Source organism: Microplitis demolitor, chromosome 5, assembly GCF_026212275.2.
Source record: "Microplitis demolitor isolate Queensland-Clemson2020A chromosome 5, iyMicDemo2.1a, whole genome shotgun sequence".
Lineage (NCBI taxonomy): Eukaryota > Metazoa > Arthropoda > Insecta > Hymenoptera > Braconidae > Microplitis > Microplitis demolitor.
In genome coordinates this window covers 120,203-143,035 of record NC_068549.1, presented here as the reverse complement: position 1 = coordinate 143,035, position 22,833 = coordinate 120,203, and the positions used below count along the sequence as shown (strand labels likewise).

Sequence of the window (22,833 nt, the reverse complement as noted above, 5' to 3'; positions counted from 1 at the left end):
GAAGGTGTACCAATTAATTGGCCACTAATTAATAAAATTACCCAAATCAACACCTTCATTATCATTATTATTTTTTATCTTGAAAAAATAAATGAATTAGCTTTTAATTAATGTAACTGCGGAATACAAATTACTGCTACTCATTTGTTTGTAATAAATTTTAAAAATAAAAATATAATTTATATTATTTTTTTTTTTTTTGTCAATTTAATTTTAAGTAAAATAATTCATATAGATTCAAAAAAATACTTATTAATTTAGATAAATAAATATTTAGGCTTAAAATATCAAATATCCGCTCGAAAAATCATCTACAATAAAGCTGTTTGTTGAGATTAAAATATATATGTGTATAACATTGACGTTGAGATATTTTTTAGTTACTACTTTGTTTGAGTATATTGACGCAACTGTCTTCAATTATATATAAAAAATAATTTATTCAAACATTAAACGCTATCTTCACTGACACTTGAACAAATTTATAAAATATTAATTTTTGGGGACACTATTTTTATCTAATTATAAGTATAAAAATTATTCTACTTAAAAATATTTAGTTTTTTCTTATTACCAACATGGTTTTCTAATTAATATTTAAATTTAAAATCCCAATTCATTTATTTTTATTTTATATATACATATATAATATAATATTTTTCAGTAACAACTATATTAATTACTTATCAACTAGTATAGAGTATTACTTATGTTGAGAGATCTTTGATAGATCGTTTTGAAGCCATTGGTTTACACCAACCTTTATTTCTTCAGCCAAATTGGCTGTTATGGAATCATCAACAATTATTGTTTCTAGCAATTTTGAAATTTTTTCATTCCATTCTCTTGATTCTTTTTCATTATCAAATTGTTCATTTGTTGAAGCAAACTGTTAGTAAGATAGTGATTATTAATAATGCTGCATACAATAATTATTATTATTATAAAAACTTTTTTTTTTTTATAATTACTTCAATACTTCCTACTCCGATTTTTAGTTTGAGAGATTTTAATTGAATAGTTCCTAATATTTTAATATGTGCTTCAACAGAAAGTGTAAAGTCTTTAACAGTTACACTAAAAAATTATAATTACATATAAAAAAAGTATTGTTATTATTATTATTATTATTATTATTATTATTATTATTATTCAAGTTAAAAAATAATTCAACATACTTAAAGTTTCCGTTGCCTTTTAGAGGAATGTTTTGATAACTAGCTTCAATGTCGTAAAGTCCATCAGAAATTATAGTAGGAAAATGAAATTCAATATCAACTTTTTTCAAAAATATATTGACATTTGAACGCTTAACAACGTAGTATGATAGTTGTTCGATAATAAAATCATTAAATTTTCCTTTAAATCTGATAACAAATAATAAATTTTTATAAAATAATATTCCCAAAGTTCCATAAATATCTTTAAAAATTATTCTTATAGTATTTAAGTGAATTTAAGATTTTGTTACGAGTATATAAATAAATAAATAGATAAAAATACAAACGATAATTTTTCTTTGTTAAATTCAACAATTTGCTCATCTGATTTATAAGGATCAAGAATTGGTTCCTTGTTTCTCATTATTTCTCGTAGGTCATTTTCAAGATAATTTTTTAATTCATCATTCAAATTTCTTGCAATCACAAAATTATCTAAAATTAATAAATAAAAAATATTGTAGCCGATTATTGATTAATTTTCATATTCTCAAATTAAAAGAAAAAAAAATATTACCATTATGATTATCAGTTGGCAAACTAATAACTTGGTTGATAACTAACAATATTACACAAATAAAAGCCTTCATTGTCTACAAAAGTAAAATAACAAGTCAAATAAAATCCTAATCCTGCAATAAATAAAAATAATTAGTCAGTTTATACTTACTGTTAATGAATTGATGTAAAAAGAAAAAAAAATTCAAAACTGATTTATATAGCAATCGAACACCTATTATATATGTATACTTAACGTGTCTATCGTATTCTGATATGATTTATCCACCGATATTAATATAAATACTTAATCGTAAAATATGTATCTTTATCTATATGTAAATATATCAGTATCTCAAAAAGAAAAAAAAACATTTTTTGTTATTTAAATTTCATCTATGTCATATTTTACGGCGCCATCAATAAAGCTGTTTGTCGTTATAATAAACAGGTTTTTTTTTTTTAAATCAAACTACACTATATAAAAATTATAAAATAGCAGTAAAGCATTGTTAATTTTATAATAATATTATTTATTATTAGGTAATATAACATTACTACAATATAATAAATCAATTAATTATTTTTAGAGCTGATCATTAATCAAAACTATTAATTTTTTTGATATGTATGATGACAATGCATCATGGTCTTCTTTTATTATTTTTGGTACCAATTCTGATACTTGTTTACACCATAACATTGTTTGATTGCTACCCAAATAATTGTTGGTAGCTGAAAACTGTAATAAAAAAATATTTAATATTTTTACTAACGTATAGTATTAATTAATATATATGCATATTTACATCATATTTTTCCAATGAAATTTTGGTTGTAAGAGATTTAACATGAAGACCACCCCAAAAAGAAACCCATGCTTGAATATATAATTTTAAGTTTGATGCAATTGCTCTAAAAAAATATTAAACAATAAATAAAATTTATTTTTTATTGTAAAATGGGTATATGTGATTTTTTTTTAATATAATTATTTTAAAAAATACTTGTATTCTCCATTTCCACTATACATATCATCCTGATAAATAAATTTTAAATCATAAAATCCTTCAGAAGTTATAACAGGAAAATATAAATTAACATCAACTTTTCTTGTCCATAAATTGACATTTGAATATTCAACATCGTAGTTTGACAAATGTTTAATATTAAATTCATAAAATGTACCTTCGAAGCTATTAAAAACAATTAAGTTAAAACAATAATTCATTTTTTAATTTTTTACTATCAAAATTTAAAATTTTTCAATCAAAACTCTTTTGAAAGTTTAATAAATAAATTAAATTTCAGAAAATATCATCAAGATCTTTGAAATTATAACAAAATCCAAACGTTTTCTTTTTAATTAAATCAATTGAAGGAATTAAAATTAATGGAAAATAGATGAAAAAAAAAATTTTTTCTCTAACTTTTTTTTTTTTTTTTTTTTTTTCGAAAAAGCAAAATTTAATGAGCTTAAAACCACTTTCAGCACAATTTTTTTTTTCTTTTTTTACTTTTAATTTTAACTCCTTGAATTACTTTAATTTAGAATCATCGTATTCAAAAAATTGTTGTTTATGATAATAAGGATCAAGTACTGGAACACCATTTCTCATTATACTTCTTAAATCATATTCCAAAAATTGCTTAAGATCTCTGTTAAAACCTCGTTGTAACAACGTATCTAATAAAAAATAAATAATTTTAATCTATTTATTAAAATCATAAATTAATAATCAATAATAAAAACTTACAATTTTTATTTTCAATTGAAAAACTAATTGTTTGGTTAATAATAATTAACATAATACCAAAAATTATGACTTTCATCATTGGTGTTGTAAATCAATAAATAAAACAGAACTGAATGATTACAGAATTAAAAAATTTTTAAATTAACTTATTTATAAAAATTAACGCTCTTACTTATATATACTCTGAACTATTATCAAAAATCTAAAATATTTTCGAACATTATCAGTTTATTTAATTTTTAAAGATTATTTAAATCCAACTATCATCAGTATCAAATACTTATAATAAAAAAAAATCTGTTATTATCATTACAAAAAATAAATTAAAGTTAGTTATGATAATTTAAATATTTATCTTATCTTTAATAAAAAAAATTTAGATCATCGTATTTTTAATCAATAACTAATTTGCCTTAATATTACAATATTTATTATTATATCAAATAAAAATAATTAATAACAATTATATAAAAGAGTGTCAATAAATTTAAGTAATTAAGATCAAGTACCGAATATTTATTTCTCATAATATTTCTCGAATAAAAATAATAGTACAAATATATCAAATTATTTTGATTCTAATAATTATGATTGAAAAAAAATATATTATACGATTTGGATGTCAAATTATAAAACAAATAACTTGATTTACAAAAGTCGCTACCGCAAGAGTAATAACTTTAGTTATTTATGTAAAAACAACAGACAGTTTATATTATAAATAGATTTTTTAAATCTATTATAAAATCCTATACTTAATATTTACATTCAAGGATAATTATTTATTTAATTAATAAATAAATTTTATAACAACCAAAGATTTAAAAACACAAAATACATAATCATAGCGATAATTATTTTTTTTTTATCTTATCGCTTGCCCCAATATATATTTTAAAAAATCAAATATCACTTATTGAATATTATTTGATAAAAATTTCAAGGATTATTATGTAATCCAGTACTTTGTTCTCAAAATCTCTTACTTTAACAATAAAAACATTTATTTATTATACGTGTCTCTTATATCCTTAATCCATAGTCTCTAGGATCTGGGACATTGTTTTTTTTTGTCACAGTATAACTCTAGAGCCTCTAGAGCTTCTTAAATTTATATGATAATAGACACAGTACATATAGATATAAATATACATATAGAACTGACTTGACAATGGTCCGAGTAGTTTCAAAGTTCTAAGCGGGTTTTTGATTACTTTAGCTCCGATAGGGACTAGTTTCCTGTATTCCTTGAGGCTTATGTTGATACCTAATGTTTTGTTGCCTCAAATAATAATAATAATAATAATAGTAAAAGTATACTTTAGAAGCTCGTAGGCGTCGTAAGTAGTAACTTACGTCACTGGAAAATATTAAACGTATATAACTTGTTGTACGTGTATGTTATCCTAATACAAATGACAACTTTAGATTATTTTTTTAAAAGCAAACTAAAAAGTGTAATAAATAATAACAAGTACTTGTAAATATTTATCAATTTATACCCAGATCGTTAAATTGTTAACTAAATCTTCAGAATTGAAAAAAAAAAAAAAAAAAAAAAAAAAAATCTTTAGATTCGCTCTAGTCGAGTTACACTTTTGTAAAAAATTAAATATTTAAAATTTCGCGCGAGAAAAACCTGTGCGCGCGCGTTTTACAATGCGCATGCGTATAAATTGAGACAATGGATCGGTTTGTCTCAACCAATTTTTACCCACTAGAGTTCACTGTTGTCATTTTAAACAATAATAATAATAATAATAATAATAATAATAGTCAGAATCGGAATATTATTACCTATACCTATCATCTGGTTGGTGTGAAATAATTTTGAGGTTTGTTTAAATATAAATTATCAATAAAATAAATAATTTCATCTCTGATCAACAAAATAATTGAATTTGTTTAATTTATTAGGTTAAAAAAATGTGGTGGGAAGTTATACCATCGGCGGCCATAATGACGATCTGTTTAGGATTACCCCAGTATGCAGCTTGGTATTTTAATAAAGCTGTCTACGGAAATGTAAGTTTTACATTATATTTGATTATATTACAACTTTCATTATATTCAATTCCAACAACAATTAATAGATCTAAATATTTCGACATATTTTTTTTCGTTTTAAAAAAATTAATCCGTTACATCACTGCAATTTGAATAAAAATAGTCAATAATATAAAAATTATTTTTCTAGATGATATTTTTTATTCAATACCTATAATTATACAATATATAATAAAAAAAATAATAATATTTTCTAAAGTTGGTTTTAAATTATTTAATTAAAATTTTTACAGCATTACAGACGAGAATTGGATACACTTTTCCAGAGATCAATGTTTACCAGAGATACAAGAGTTGGTGGTGCTCCGTGGTTGATTAAGGTAGTTATCATTATTATATTTCAATAGATAATTATCAAGTAGTTATAAAGAAGTAAAGCTCAATAATGTCTCAATCATTTAAGTATAAAGTATTAATTAATGATTTATTTTTTCAGGGATTGGAATCTCTTCCAGATAAATAATTAAGTATTTGTATTAAAATAGCAACAACATAGATACATTGTAAATTTAAATAATAATTATTAAAATGTTTAATTGTCTTAAATAAATTATTACGAAATGTATTACGAAATTTCGATTAGATCGTAATAAATATCTAATTAAATAAATTTTAATTTATTTCAATTTTAATTTTTTTTACAAAGTCTAAAACTCTAAATTATAACTAAAAATAATTAAGTCATTTATAATTAAATCAATAAATTAATGAAATTGAGTAAATCTTTCCAGGTTTTACCGTCAAGTTTTTCATTAACCACATTAATTAATTTTTGAGAAACTATTGCCGTTATATTGTCATGATAATAAACGGTTACTATTTCCGGTAAAACATCTGATATTACTTGACTGAGAATAACCGATGTATTATCGTCATAGAAAATTCCTGTTGCTTTAAACTATTAATTACAATAATAAATATTTAATTGATAATAAATTAATTTACATTTCAAAAAAGTTAAAAATTTATACTTACATCTATTTTGTCGAGTGAAATTTTGAGATCAAGAGACTGGATCCGAATACCACCGGTAATTGTAATATTTGTTACAACGGAAATCGAAATATTTTTTGCAATAAATCTATTGGAAATATTTTATTATTAAATAATAAAATGTGGATAAAAATAAACTAAACTTACTTAAACTTTCCTTTACCGTAAAATGAAACGCCTTTAAAAGCAACACCATCCAATTGATATAAACCACTTGAAATTATTTCTGGTAATGTAATTTTAATTGAAATCGAAACAGGAAATGGAAATATCTTTAAATTCGAACTTTCAATGATATACATTGATAATTTTTCAACATTAAAATTATTTAATCTCACAATAAATCTAAACAATAAATTTATTTATTTATCTCTACACACAATTATAAATTTTAAAAATAAATAAATTTATATTACTTACACAAAGGGTTCGCTATTATCATCATTTTTAATAATTTCATCATCGCCAACATAAGGATCAATTACAGGTATTTCTAAATCTTTATCACCATTTCTCATTATTTCACGCAACTTTACTTGAAGAAAATCGTTAAATTTTTCATTGTAAGCCTTTCCAGTATTTTTTGCTTGTAAATTAAAAATATATTTATTGTTTTTTTTACTCAAACAAAATAGATTATTGAAAACATTAAAAAAAAACTTACGCTGATCCTGAACAAAATAAGCAATAACTTGATTGGTGATTAAAATGACCGTGAAAATGACCTCAAAAAATTTAATAACCATTTGAAATGATAGATGCTGTAACATCCCGTATAAATTTATAATTATTTTTTAACATGCGCTATGATTTATGACTTATTATACTCAATATTAAATATTTATATTAATACGTAATATAATGATGTAGAGAATATGAAAATAGAGTGTAGATAGCATAGCAGAACAGAGTTTTAGTAGTGTAATCCAGTAATCAGTATAGTTTGTAGTTAGGTATATATCAGTATATGTAGTAATTGTTCTTGTCAAGTTTATGTATAACTTATTACATTACACATTATACATTATACATTATACCTAGTGATTGTCGATTTTTTTGTTGTTGTTTGCTAAACTTAATATCTTATCACAACTTTTTGGCATACGTCAATTAATATCACTTTGATTAATTTATTAATAAAAGTATTTAAGTCAATATATGAAATTTTATTAATATAAAAAGACTCGATAGTTAAATAATTGTTGCTTTGTCTCTGCCTTGAAAAATGTAATAAAATTTCTAAAAATTATTTAAATTTAATCATAATAACCTTTTATGAATAAGAAATTAAAAATATACTGAGCATAATGAGTCAGCTACTCCGATCATATATTTATATAGAGGATATCACTATCGTAACGTAGATTGGTTCACATTTAATTGTTATCACTATAACTGGTCACTTTATCATCACGTAAAATCTCTACAATCTCAATTTATGATTTTTATTTTTTATAAGACTATTAAAAAATAAAATAATAATAAATTGTAAAATAAAAAAACTTAGGCATACAGATTATTAATTAAAACTGATGAATTTTTCATTTCCTTTTGTGTGTAATATTTTTCCCCGTTTTTATTTTATTTTCTACTTGAATTACGAACTTTCGTTTCAATTGTTCCTACTTGAAACCTTAAGTACCATTCATGGCAATTCTCATTAAATCTCTTGTAATCTCGACCTATTCAATAGGCCCATTTTTATCCTCCATATAAATTTTTAATATATTTTTCTCTTTTATACTTAATCTACTCCAGTAATAAATCATGCTCATTTTATTTATATTATATTTATTATTGACGTTGTCTTAATAAATAAAAATAATAAAAATAAATAAAAGTTAAGTATAATAAACTAATAACGAAAGTAAATAAGTAAAGATTAATACGTAATCAAGTTAGAGAAAAGTGAAATGGAGGTGATATGTGAAATCCAGAGTAGACTAGAGGAGGATTAAACCAACAAAAAGATACAAGTTGAAAGAAGAAAGAAGTAAGCAACAAAATCGAGGGTAGAGTAAAAGACGAGATGAAAAAATTAAGCCCTGAGTATAGTGAGTAAGAGAGAGTAAAAGAGAGTAAAAGAGAGTAAAAGAAAGAGATTGAAATAAAGCTCCTCATTCCTTCTCATTCCTTCTCATTCCTTCTCAGTCCTTCTCAGTCCTACTCACCCTTATCTCTATTCTCTATATAACTGTATATGAATATAGTAATATAGTTGTGGTGGCTGTTGTGGAGCTATCAGAGCTAGGAAAGCTCAGTCGCTCAGTGCGGCCTGAACCGTTAGCCGGCCTACATCGTAAGTGTCCAAGTGTGGCTGTGTTCTTATTATACACTATTTTATCATTTTATTTTATTACACAGACCATTTATTTATATCGAGTAATATCTTGTTTAATGTCATTGCATTTACTTAAAAAAAATTTTTTTTCATAATTTTCATTTTTTCGTATCACTAAATATTAATATTATTATTATAATAATAATAGTAAATTATTTATCGTTATAACTATAAAATTATATTAATAATAATCAAGAAATTCCGTCCGTCGAAATTGGTTTTTTGTTGTCAGTAACTACTGGATTTACTAACAAGTAGGTATGGTCATTTTCAATCAGACGTAATAACATTTTTCTTATTATTCTTATTATTATAAAACTCAATTATATTTCAACAACCATAATTATTATTAAATTTAATTTAATGAGGATAATAATATGTAAATAAACCATTTATTTAATAAAAATTTTTTTTTAATTTAGTGATAAAAAATTGTAATTTAATTGCTTTGGATTAGTTTTAAAATGTAGATTATAAAAACATGAAAATTTAGTTCAAGTCGTTTTTTTTTTTTTTTTTTTTTTCTCAAGTAATATTTTGAAGATGATAATGAGTGTGAATGTATGAATAAAATTACAATATTTAGCGTTATAAAAGATAAATGTAGGTTTATTGTTTTATAAAAATGAAAAAAAAGAGAAAATAATAATAAAAGAGATTAAATATATATGTCCTCTATAAATTAAAGTTTATTATTCAATTCTGCATTGAGTTGACGCAGTTGAAGTAATAAGAAAATTTGTCAGAGATGGACGTCTAGGAAATATATATTAATTTATATAAAACGCAAATCGACATTACTATTTATTCCTTTTTTCATTATTAACCATTGATTTTAAAAAAATAATACAATTTACTTGTAAAAAAAATCCATTCATTCATTTTTTTTTTCTTTTTCGAAATAAAGTATTTAAAAAAATAGTTAGAATTTAATATTAATTGTTGAATTAAATCTCTAGCTAAATTTACAATTCTCGTTTCAATTTATGAGACATTTAAATTTGAATAACCAGCGTAATTTAGATTTATATAAATGGTTTTTTTTTTTTTTTCATTATAAATCATAAGATTTATTTAACGATTGTAATAAATAATAATTATTTTCATAATTATAAAATGAAATAAAATAAAAATAGTTATAAAACTTGAGTAAAAGTTTTCGTCACGTATAAAATAATTGACTCACGTGGGTACTTAAAAAGTGTATACTCAAGAGGCCCTCAACTCTCTTGGTCTCTTCTCTTCTCTTCTCTTATATTACTTTTTATACATTTTTCTCTTATTTTCATTCTTCTTAGCTCCATTATCCACAAAATTAAGTGAAGCAGGAAGTACCCGTATACTGATATACAAGTATACAAGTATACCACAACTCGTAGATATATGTGTATGTGCCACTACATACAAGTACTCTACTCACTACTCTAAAACTTAACTCTCAGTTGACCCATAGAAACTCGTTAACTACTGACTATCCTCCTTCAATAATTCATAATAGTATTTTACCCAGCAAATCAAACACTTCCTCCAATCTGCTTACAAGTTACAAATAATAAATATCAATTTAAATTCTACATTAAAATTTAAAAAATCTTAACAATCGACATTAAAATAGATGAATAAATGAAATAAAGCAAATAAAATGCTAACTTTATTTGTGTAAAAATTTTTTTATTTCAAAATGCCAAAACCAATGGCACTCTTGTGAAAAATATACAATATGACATAACATGAAATTTAGTTGTTTGTACGTATACTCTCTCGACTGTAAAATGAAATAAAATAACAAAGAGACAAAGCGAAATATAATAAAATGACATACATATACATATATAACAAAATGAGAAAGACCAACTTCAATATATATGAAATACAATAGAATTGTTGGGCAAGTTGCCAAAAATATCCTCTGACCTTTCTAGACTTTTCAGTCATCAGACTGTACACTTTTTTTTTTTTTTTTTTTTTTTTTTTTTTTTTAAACCAATTCTCAACTACTCTGCTCAACTACTTGAATAGTCCTTTCCAGTGACACCTGGATCTGCAGTTTAATCCTCTTTACAACTGAATCATTGTAAATCTATACACGCCCTTGATTCTAAATTCTAAAATCAATTGACCACTTTGACTATCTTTTATTTATTATTATCATCATTATTTTTTGAATCCATACAAAAAGAGCCCCGAAAAGTATTTACTTTGATTTATAAAAAGATACTTATCAAATGAAAATAAAACAAGGACAATCGATTAAAACAGAAATAATTTAACGACGTCTCTGAGCATATAAATACATATAAAATAATAATAAAAATATATACATATATATATATATATATATATATATATATATAATGTCTTGATGTATGTGTAAAATGTTAACGAATTTCATTATCGCCGAATCGATTACTCAAAGAGCGAGCGTACACAAAAGGGGAATGAAAAGGAGGGGAAAAAAAAAAAAACATTTTCCACTCACTTTTTCCCTCAGGATCGGACTCTTGGTCTCCAGCAGCAGCATCCAGCTTTTATGCTTTCTCATCTCTTGCTTTCCATCCATCCATCCATCCATCCATCCATCTATCTGATATGTTTTATCTTTCTCTGGCGCGCAACCCGGCAGCTTTCCCGTAGTACAACATCGTCGTCGTCGTATCCGTTGTCGGGGTCAATCGATACTAGAGTGTAGGCTTTAGAGAATTTCGTCGTTGCGCCTCTTTCTACATCCCTTCCTCTCTTTTATTTTTTTTTATCTCTATAAAACAGATCACACACACACACACACACACACATATACCCGCGTATATATTTCACCATTAGTTTAATTTTATTTTCTTAAACTTTTTATTACTTTTTTACTTAACTCTTTCTCTCTCGCTCTCTTTGCCTTTTTTATCTTATCACTTTTTCTATCTCTTGTTAGTTTAATTACAATTGAGTCTGATTCGTTAACACGAATTGAACAAGAAGAAAAAAAAGATCCACAAGTTAATTCAATCGTTAAATTAAATTGTTTTTCACATTTACTTTTTTTTTTTATTTGGACAAGAATTTACATTTTTTTTTTTTTTTTGGGTAATTTGGGAAAATTTGATGCATTGACCTTTACGAGTGACATTGTACAACTCATAGCTACCAAGTAATTCCATGACTAAGTACACAAGCAAACCCAGCAGAGTTTGCTAGTAGTACAGTTTACATTATGTATCAGAGCGGCTAAAGCAGAACCATGCACAAGCAAAAGCAATAGAAGCTACTGGTATTATTGCTGATGCTGATGCTGATGCTGATGCTGATACCGATGCTATTGCTTCTGGTAGTGGTGCAGTAGAAGCGGAAATTGTTGCTGTATCAGTAACTGCAATATAGCAGTAGCAGTTGTATTGAGTCTCTTTGTACGTTAGGGTCAATCGTTGGAACATGTCTCTAGGCGTACCACAAATGTGTACACATTTGCTGCCGCATTGCTGCATCAACCAGTTACAGAGTTACATTATCTGCGATGAGGTTATTCGGTATACATTTTACTTGAAAGAGCTTCAAAGTTAAAAAAACATTTTTGTTTTACATAAGTCTTTGGCTGCTGCATCTCTACAACATTTCTAATCTATTTTTATATACATTTTTGGATTTTAAGAGTTATATTTATTCGAAATCTATCCGCTTACACAGTACTTGATTATCATAACTTACTTATGTTACATATACGCTCTTGAATAGAAATATGTATTACTGCCACTTTCTTTTTCTTTTTTTCCTTTTTTTTTTATGCCACACCATTTTATTCTCCACTCTTTGACGTTTCGATTGTACAACAAAAATCGATAAAAAAAAATTATGCCCCAGATCCTGAGATACGAGATATCGAGTTCAAGTCAGACTTTAACATTTTTATGAAGCTAAAATTTTTTATGACTTTATTATGTATGCTATTTTATTCTCCACTTTTTGACGTATCGATGTAAAAAAAAAAATTTTAAAAAATATATATATATTTAAAACGATCTTATAGATTGTAAAATATATGATTTTAAAATACTGGGTTGGTAAAAACCCAGTATATTTAAAATGTCTTTTAAGTTTAAATCCATAATCTTAAGAGTTGGTTAAATTCTCTTGAGACTTGTTTAAGTAAACGTTAAAGTCCATCAGCACCTTTTCCTTTTCATTTGTTTTTACCTATTTGAATTGAAAGGTATTTTAAAAAAATACAAGCTTTAAAACCTTTAAAAGAAACCTTATTTCATAGAGGAGAGTTAAATAGTACCGTATAAACTTTTCTCAGTGGGGTAATATGTCTCGGTGTCTGGTACCAGTGCACGTTAACGCGCCAAATACTGCATCCTCTCTCTATCACCTCCGCCTTCTCTTCTACTTCTTATCACATGTACACACTCCTTCTAAGACTACTTGCAGAAAATGAAGAGAAAAAAAAAAAAAAAAAACAGTAGCGCCACCATACGGATGAACTCGTGCAACCAAATCGACTTTGTATTCATTCAATTCACGGGCTCTTTATATGCCCAAATGTACGCAATGCGCCTCTTCCTAATTTCTTTGCCCTCTTTTCATTTATTACATTTTTAACATTCTCTTATTTGCATATGAACAAGCGATATATTATTACTATTATTATTATTATTATTATAAAAAAAATTTATTCATAATATATATAGCGTGATTTTAGTTAATAGTGATTTATTTTGTTAGGAAGTATTAGGGCAGTTAATTATATAAATTTAAAATCCGACTTGCGGTAACACTTGGCCTACGTCCCACAAATTTAGTATTGCAGTATATGTTATCTGTATATATTATCATCATCATCATCGTAATCAATGATGTAATGGTGTGTGACCTAATAAAAAAAATATATATATATATATATATATATATTATTATTAGCAAAGTGGTAGTATGCAGAGAGTACATATTACCAAGTGTAGTCTAGTGCAGTACAGTGCGGAGTCTATTTGAGGTCTGCGGTATGAAACAGGAAGGAAATGGGCGAATAATGGCACTAAGGAGTGCAGTAGAGTAGGGAGCTATTCCAAGCCCATTCTCGTTATCAACGATGACCATCGTTACTGCACGGGCCTTTATATACATATATATACACCAATATAGATTACACATCTATAATCTCTTGGCATCATACACTTTATATGTACACGAGCAGAGAGCTGTCATAAAATTTCAATGGTCACTCGATTACCATCGAGTGGACGCTACGTATCATCTACAGATTACTCGGATTTTACGATAATGTTTTAGCTCTCTTCTTCTTCTTCTTTTTTTTAGTTTCTTTCCTTAAAATTTTATGATTTATTTTGTTAAAACTCGTGATTTACAATGTTATTATTGTTCGAGACAAGTACACAGTAGTAAAATAAAAATAATTTATTATTATTAATTGTGGTTATATTGTTATTGCAGATAACAATATAGTTTTAGATTAATGTATTAGGTACAAGCTGAATTTTATTACGACGAAAAATTCAACCTTGACCGATTGAGAAGATATGGGCCTGTCATAATTCCGAGCGATATTGCTCTCGCGTGATATGTTACTTCCAACAATCAAACTAAAAAAGTTTCATTTTCATTATTCTTTCCTTTTTTTTTCATCATTCGTTAATTATAAGACCTATAACTTTACTATTGTTATTAATATTACCGGGATATTTAGTTAAATTTTGTTATTAAAGTGTCTTGTTATCAAAATACAACACGATACGTGTACTCAGACAGAAAACTAATCTGTGATAAAAAAAAAAAAAAAAAAAAAAAAAAAGTAAATATCAAGACTTTTTTTTTATTTTCTTCGATGAAAAAAAAAAGGATATCAGATGTTTTATGACACTTTGATGTTGTGCGATTAGCATTTAAAAAGCATCCAGGTCTACACATAGTATAGGGGTGTATATATATGCATGAAATGAGTGAGTGAGTTAGTAAGAGTGTTTGTGCTGTGAAGATAGTTGAAGAGGGATTGAAAAGTATAGAGTAGACAGAGTGTGTAGAGTTTATAGAGTTTATAGAGTAAACGGATGGGGTCTCGAGCGGGTAGGGGTGGGGTGTTGAGGTGTTGAGGAAAACTATACAGGGGTTGCCTGCTGGGGAATATGTATATCTATTTATCTAAGTATGTATATATCGTAAAGAGTTATGGATAGCCTAGGAGCACGCTAATCCAGTGACACCTCTAGGTCACTCGTTACACCGAACCCACTACACCAAACTCGTCGGGGGTTGGTTGTACTAGAGGTACTAAAGGTACTAAAGGTACTAGAGGACGGAGGAAAGAGGATTGGTTCTCGTAACGGGCCACTATCGCATGCTCGCGTGATTCCTACACATATCGCCTCGACTCAACGTCGTCGTTAAATCTATATATCCATATGTATATATATTATAGATATGTGTATATGCTTATAGTTTAAGTATAAATACATGTGAATTAATCGCAAAAGTAAATAAAGCGGATAGGAATATGTAGCATTTTTCTACTCGGATATTTAATTTCAGTTTTTATCGGTTTTGTAAGTAATTTAAAGTACTTATAACAAAAATATAAGAATATGTTGTTTCAGAAAAACAAACAATGATTGAGAATCCGGTAATGTAGCTGATGGGACGTATAATTGGATGATAAATCCCTTTTTCCCGCAACAGACAGCAATTGTTATTGCCAGAGTGATTTGGTCATTGACAATTCAAAGCCATCATCACCATCCCCATATCAACGGATTGGGACGTCTGGGCGTCCTCATCGACGTGAGGTAAATAACGCTTAATAATTAACAACAAACTTAAATAAAAGTTTGTTATACAATGCACCAATATATAAATATATAAATGTTATGTACTGTAGTAATTACTTTTTTGTTTAAATGTTTGTTTGAAAGACGTTAAAGATAAAGTTTGTTAGTGAGAAGGAGGCTGACTAATTAGTTATTTAACAGTAATTTGGTGAGATTCACTGTATTAGAAAGAGAAAGAGAAGAAGAGAAAAGAACGATTAACTTACGTCAGCTGTTAATAATAGTTCAAGTATATAGTATAGGGAAATTGTCGGGAAGGCGATTGAGAACAGTTGTAACATAGACTAGTGTGGTACTGCAAGATTACAGGAATTAATTAGTTTGAACAAATGCCAGGTGAAATTGATTGGTGTGGCCTTGCCCCTCTTTAGTGATGGCTTGTCAGATACACGGGGCATATAGTTTCCGTTAACTTATTATATATATAAATTTGAAACAATGCTGGTTCTGGTGCCTACTGTATTATAGAGTACGACTATAAATTGCTACCTAGTATGGCCTATATCCGGAACAATTGACTATTGTTTAATATATCTATAGATCCTATAGATACTTGTATAATAATGTTTAGCACCCTATTCTGTTTTGTATTATATTTTCAGGCGTCAAGGGGAGCTGAGGAGAGGAGTGGCGCGAGGACGATGGCAATGACGAGAGGTCGAAGCGCCCTCCTTAATATAGAAATACTGGTTGTATTAACGATTATTGTTGCTTCGACGCTTGACTTGGGCGCGAGGGCATCACCCTCACACAGAAGTCGCCATCATGCAGACTTTTCGCATGAGGAACTTGGTCAGCAGCAACACGAATATGACCAACAGCAATACGATCAACAGCAGCATCATCATCATCAACAACAACAACAACAACAACAACAGCAGCAAACAAAAAGTAGTCTCAAGATGACTACTCACCAGCTCGAGGATCTCGGGGCAGCCAGGGCAGAGGCGTTTACCAGTCCCGGCGATGACTCACTTATTATACAAACGAGAAAAGGCCGGGTCAGAGGTATCACTCAGACTGCTGCTAGTGGCAAAAAGGTTGATGCCTGGTATGGCATTCCTTACGCTCAAAAGCCCCTTGGGACGCTGAGGTTTCGGCACCCAAGGCCGCCCGAGCAATGGGATGGCATACTAAACGCCACACAGCTGCCCAATAGCTGCGTCCAGATCCTCGACACTGTTTTTGGAGACTTTGTTGGTGCTACAATGTGGAATCCAAACACCCAGCTAAATGAGGACTGCCTCTACGTAAACGTTGTGGTACCACATCCCAGGCCAACGAATGCCGCCGTCATGGTATGGATATTTGGTGGTGAGTTGGTGATGATTCAATTATATGAATCCGCGTATTAAGCGCTCATCGTTAGCGCATCTCGATACGATCTCGTTTGCAGCAGCCACGCGTATACGCGTTGGCACGCGTTTGCTCCAGGTGGCTTTTACTCCGGTTCCGCCACATTAGACGTCTACGATCCCAAGACACTTGTTTCCGAGGAAAACGTCATTTTGATCTCCATGCAGTATCGAGTTGCCAGCTTGGGATTTTTGTATTTTGGCACCGCTGATGTACCAGGTAACGCTGGGCTCTTTGATCAGATGATGGCGCTCCAGTGGGTCAGGGACAACATCGCAGCATTTGGTGGTAATCCAGATAATGTTACGCTCTTTGGCGAGAGCGCAGGCGCTGTATCTGTTTCAATGCACTTACTTTCACCACTTTCCAGGTATCTGTCTATAATATTCATTCTACATTACTATTTATTATTTTTCAATAATCATTTTTTTTTTTTTTTTTTTTTTTTTTTTTTTAATCATATCTGTTATTAATATTACCCTGACCATCGTGCTTTCTTTATAATACAACAAAATTTTTCAAAATTTATTCTATTAAAAGTAAATAAATCAAAGTATTGATTATGGTTTTAACCTGATTAATTATCATATTATATACATCATAAATAAGGTCCGTCAGGAGAAAAAAAAAAACTTTATAGTCACTGTCGATTCATTCATATGGTATTTTTATAAAAAAAAAAAAAAAAAATCATTATTTTTCGATAAAAAAGACTAATGATATTTATATTCCCCACAAAATATATATGTGTATACAGTAAAAATGAAATTTAATTTACATTTTATACATGCAGCCTATCAAAAAATATTATTGTTATTATATTAAATCACTTTATAACTATTATTAATGCACAGATAAGCCAGCCGGAGGTAATCAGAGTTGAGAGTTGACATATATTTTACATATAAATAAACTCGAAATTTTTCAACAGTATATATTGAAATTAATTTTATAAAAAAACTTAACATTATTATTATTATTATTGAAATAATAGGCACCTCTTCAATCAAGCAATTATGCAGTCAGGTTCACCAACAGCTCCCTGGGCAATAATATCCCGTGAGGAGTCTATTGTACGAGGGCTACGATTAGCTGAAGCAGTAGGGTGTCCTCATGATCGTTATAATTTACGTGCTGTAATTGACTGTCTTGTAACGATTGATCCTCTGGATCTGGTAAATAACGAATGGGGTACACTTGGTATCTGTGAATTTCCATTTGTACCAGTAATTGACGGTGCATTTCTTGACGAAACACCACAGCAGTCACTTGCCACAGCATCATTCAAAAAAGCAAATATTCTTATGGGGTCAAATACAGAGGAAGGATTTTATTTTATAATTTACTATTTAACGGAATTATTCCGTATTGATGGTACTGAAGATGTTAAAGTATCACGGGAAGAATTTATTAGAGCTGTAACGGAACTAAACCCTTATGTTAATCAAATAGCCAGACATGCAATCATATATGAATATACCGATTGGTTAAATCCAGATGACCCAAATGCGAATCGTAATGCCATTGACAAGATCGTTGGAGACTATCAATTTACATGCAATGTTAATGAATTTGCAGCACGATACGCTGAAACCGGTAATTCCGTTTATATGTATTACTATAAACACAGATCGGTTAATAATCCTTGGCCAAGATGGACAGGTGTAATGCATGCCGATGAAATAAGTTATATTTTTGGTGAACCTTTGGATCCTAACAAAGGATATACTAATCAAGAAATTACCCTTTCAAAAAGAATGATGCGTTATTGGGCTAATTTCGCTAAAACTGGGTAAATAATTTTTTTTTTTTTTTTTTTTTTTTTTTTCATATTATTATTTATTTTATAACAAATTCAATTAATCTTTTACTAAATGACGACTAATTCAACAGAGATCCAAATATGGGAGATGATGGCTCGTGGACGGAAGCATTCTGGCCACAGCATACGGCAAAAAATCAAGAGTATCTAACTCTCGATACAAATACGACAGATGTTGGTCAGGGTATTAGAACACGACAGTGTGCATTTTGGAAAAAATATTTACCACAGCTTATTTCCGCCACTTGTAAGTTTATTTATTTTATATTTAAAACTATATTATATTTTTTATCTTACATTACTCGATATTACAATTAGACTCTTTTAAATAAATATATTATATATAGTTTAACATAAAATATTTATATCTCTCTTTACTCTCACCGGCCGCGGGTGTCACTTAATATTACAGCCTCAAAGAGACAATCGATCTCGTTAATTGTCACGTAATTGCCAAGCGCACTCAGTGGTTTCCGGTCAATGCGGGATATGGCTTAATGCCAAAACGTACATCTATAAATCGTTTTTGGCAGCTGATGTGAATTCGTTATCGCATCTACATTCGATCGAGATAATGGCCCCAGTACATGTATTTTAGCATTAAACTTGAGCTGACAATAATTTTTTTTATCAGACAATTTTCTTTTATATTATTTTTTATTTTTCTTCCAAAAGCAAAAAAATTAAATCAACAAATGAACAAATCACATTTTGGTGTGAATTTTTTTTTTTCAACCTAACAAAATTTATTCCGTTAACTAAGAAGAATCTAAAAACTTTTTTCAAGAGCACCTCATATATATTTATCCACATGTAGCAGGTAAAGAAAAATATATATATATATAAAATAATCGTTTATATGGTAGAGAAAAAAAATCATCTTAAGATTGGTGAATTTGAGGACACTCGAGGGGACTAGATTCACCGGAGAAAGAAAGACACTAGATGTTATAGTAAAGCAAGAAATTTATATATATATATATATATATATATATATATATATATATATATATATATATATATATATATATATATATATATATATATATATATATCTGTACATAGAAATATAGTAGGGAAAAGCGGGATTGTGGGACGGGTAGTACGACGTGCAAAGCAACGATAGGGAGTGTGGGAGACTCTACCCGGTATGGATCGATGCCACCGCATCGGCGGGTCGCGCACACCCAAACGCCTGGTTCACCTCTCTTTTCCCGACGTTGACGTCGACGTCTACGTCCTGGCGGGCTGCTGTTGCTGTTGCTGCTGCTACTGCTACTTTCTCCATCCTCTCCACCCTTTCCTCTTTTTTCTTCCCCTTAGCATTGCCCTCCTTGATTTTCCTTTATCATCAGTAGTTTGGCTGTATAACTGAGAAAAAAATAGGAAAATAGGTTTATAGTATATCCTGATACCGCACTGCTGGCCAGTTTAAAACCAAACCAGGACCGGGTCAAATTAATGCGCCACGCGTTTCTCCCCATCACATAAATCCAACTATTTTTATACTATACCTTTTTATAGATATGTGTATGTATATCCTTAATATTTCCCCAGTTAACTACCAACCTTTCGGGTCTTTACTTTCAGGTTTTCTCTTCCGTTCATGGTAATAACAGCTCTGCCTGCTGCTATAATAATATTTATTTATTATGCGTTTAATGGCACGCCATAACCTACTTTTTAAATGAATAGTATATTTTACTGGTACCTAGTTTGACTTGTGGTTCTTCTTTAGACTTAATGTATATATATATACATATATATTATTAAATAGCATTTATATGGCCTGAAGGATAAAAGTTGTTATTACAATTCGCGAGAATACGAGTATAGAGTATAGAGTATAGAGTATAGAGTATTATATAGAGCATTGAGAGGTAAAAAGATCCCTTGGGAGTAATAGTATCAACCGTCATTTTATATTATATGTCTCACGGGTATAAAAATATATCTATAAAACCGGGGTATTATGATGTATGATATGTACATATATAGATATGGATAGGAATGTAAAAAATATGACACGCGAGATGATGGTTTAGATTACGACGTAGCCTAAAAATCACAGTTATGAGTTATCTATATAGATATAGATGCATAATGAATAAATTTTAATCAAGAACAATTGTCTGGTTGGTTTATTATAGCTAAACTGGAGATGTCATCGAAAGAGACGTGCAGCGGTAGTACGTCGGGCACGGACACTGTTTTAACGCTATGTCTGGCAATGACGAGTCTCTTAGTATTCTCCGGACTGCCCATCACCAGCATACCTGCTCGAGGCTACGTCTAGTCACTTATAAAAAAATTTAATTATATATTAACTCTAAGATATCCCTAGATATCATATTTTCTAATAGTTATTGATACTCTGACTTTTTTTTTATTTTTTTTTTTTATTTTTTTTTTTTTTATTAGAAAGAGTAAATTTTATTTAGATTTACTTTGGAAATGTTATTATACATAAGTGCTACGTAAAATTTTTCGTCACTATATACTAACACACGGTATGTATATGTATATGTATATTTATACGTACACCGAGTTTATTCTCGCTTCACGAATTGCGGATTAAGTGACTGTCGATTTGATTTTTACGCTCGATTACCAATCGATCTGCAACTCGTTATACAATCGCAGACATATCAATCTTTACGTAAAATGCTATATAGTAGATATATATTATAGACAAATATAATATATATGTACGTACATACGTAAATACGATACACAAAATTAGAAAAAATTATTGTGGACAATGAATGAATTTTAATCTTGTCAGTTTTATTTTTATTATATTTAATTAAATACGATTTTTATCCGATTGATACAAAAATTAAATAAAGTTTATTCTCGAATAAAAATCTTTCTGCTAATTAAAAAAAAAAAAAAAAAAATTATGAAAGAAAATAATCCAATCGTTTGTGAATATTTTTAAATGCTAAAAAGATTTTTATTTATTTATTAATTTTTTTTTTTTCGTGGTACATTTGATTTACAAGTGTTTCTTTGTATCACACAATTTTCCCTATTCTTGTGTATGTATATATGTATGTATGTATACATAAGTTTGTATGTAAGTGTATGTATGTATGATAAGTGTCTGTACAGGCGACAGACAAAAAATTCCTGCATGAAAGAAAACATGGATAGACAAAGAACTAAAGGGGGGTAAAAAAAAAGCAACAAGAAAGAAAAAAAAAACGAGAGTGATGTATACATATATAATTACGAAAAAAAAAAATATATATATATATAAAGAAAAGAATAAAAGAAATGACTGAATACATTCTTCCCTCAAGCTAGACGAGACAATTGCACAGAACTAAAGCACTAAAAATTTGAGAAATGAAAAAAAAATGAAAATAAAAGTTGAGAATATCAAGTGGAAAAAAAAAATAACGTACTAATGATAGAGATGAGATTGAAAGAGACAGAGTGGTGTATAAAAGTGGTTAAATGAGTGTGAGAAAATAAATATATATACATATATATGGAAACCGAGCAAAATGAAAATAAAATTTAAAAAAAAAATCTTAATTAAAAAAATAAATAACTTTAAATATTTAAAAATAAATGATTATTATCATTATTATTATTATTGATTAATATATAAAGAAAAAAATATGATGAATTAAGATTAATTATTTAATCAATTTCATTATTAAATGAAAGCCTACTAGTAAGCTTTATACTATTTATATGTAAAAAATTAAACAAATAATATAAAAATACAAACAAATCGATCATTTAATAATTATAAAAATAATAATAATAATGATACTTGATAAAATATGAGTACATGAGAGGATGCTAAAAAATTTTAAACTTTATTAATATCGATGATAATAATATTTAGTATCTAATAATACTTAACAACGATAATAATATTTATTGATTGTAACGAAAATAATTATTAATATTAAATCATACTTCCGAGGAGCGATAGAAT

The 22,833-nt window shown here is 27.9% G+C and overlaps 4 protein-coding genes across 8 annotated transcripts; 1 reads left to right on the top strand and 3 right to left on the bottom strand.

Moving 5' to 3' along the window:
* Nucleotides 1-609: 609 nt before the first annotated feature.
* LOC103575269 (uncharacterized) lies at nt 610-1,999 on the bottom strand. The gene is made up of 6 exons (XM_008554987.2): nt 1,891-1,999; nt 1,738-1,813; nt 1,508-1,655; nt 1,179-1,367; nt 972-1,077; nt 610-889 (listed from the first exon to the last, which is right to left on the bottom strand). The coding sequence occupies exons 2-6, from the start codon at nt 1,808-1,810 to the stop codon at nt 704-706; spliced, it is 702 nt and encodes a 233-aa protein (XP_008553209.1). The 5' UTR covers nt 1,811-1,813; nt 1,891-1,999; the 3' UTR covers nt 610-703.
* A 234-nt stretch (nt 2,000-2,233) lies between these two features.
* LOC103575268 (uncharacterized) lies at nt 2,234-3,602 on the bottom strand. The gene is made up of 5 exons (XM_008554986.2): nt 3,476-3,602; nt 3,261-3,405; nt 2,726-2,914; nt 2,528-2,633; nt 2,234-2,460 (listed from the first exon to the last, which is right to left on the bottom strand). The coding sequence occupies exons 1-5, from the start codon at nt 3,552-3,554 to the stop codon at nt 2,305-2,307; spliced, it is 675 nt and encodes a 224-aa protein (XP_008553208.1). The 5' UTR covers nt 3,555-3,602; the 3' UTR covers nt 2,234-2,304.
* Nucleotides 3,603-6,018: 2,416 nt separating this feature from the next.
* Nucleotides 6,019-7,852, bottom strand: LOC103575266 (uncharacterized). Of its 2 annotated transcripts, none has more exons than XM_008554980.2 (6): nt 7,806-7,852; nt 7,200-7,296; nt 6,956-7,121; nt 6,683-6,880; nt 6,518-6,623; nt 6,019-6,440 (listed from the first exon to the last, which is right to left on the bottom strand). In XM_008554980.2, exons 2-6 carry the CDS (start codon nt 7,279-7,281, stop codon nt 6,234-6,236), a joined length of 759 nt encoding a protein of 252 aa, XP_008553202.1. In that variant the 5' UTR covers nt 7,282-7,296; nt 7,806-7,852; the 3' UTR covers nt 6,019-6,233. The 2 variants fall into 2 exon arrangements, with proteins under 2 accessions (XP_008553202.1, XP_008553205.1); XM_008554983.2 differs by lacking the exon at nt 7,806-7,852 and adding an exon at nt 7,573-7,796.
* A 910-nt stretch (nt 7,853-8,762) lies between these two features.
* LOC103575267 (acetylcholinesterase) lies at nt 8,763-21,274 on the top strand. Of its 4 annotated transcripts, none has more exons than XM_014441676.2 (7): nt 8,763-8,834; nt 15,470-15,658; nt 16,303-17,014; nt 17,135-17,426; nt 18,051-18,848; nt 18,950-19,125; nt 21,029-21,274. In XM_014441676.2, the coding sequence occupies exons 3-7, from the start codon at nt 16,342-16,344 to the stop codon at nt 21,172-21,174; spliced, it is 2,085 nt and encodes a 694-aa protein (XP_014297162.1). In that variant the 5' UTR covers nt 8,763-8,834; nt 15,470-15,658; nt 16,303-16,341; the 3' UTR covers nt 21,175-21,274. The 4 variants fall into 4 exon arrangements, with proteins under 4 accessions (XP_014297162.1, XP_053595279.1, XP_008553206.1 ...); XM_053739304.1 differs by having other exon boundaries at nt 8,798-9,130; XM_008554984.2 differs by having other exon boundaries at nt 8,798-9,134.
* Nucleotides 21,275-22,833: the final 1,559 nt, after the last annotated feature.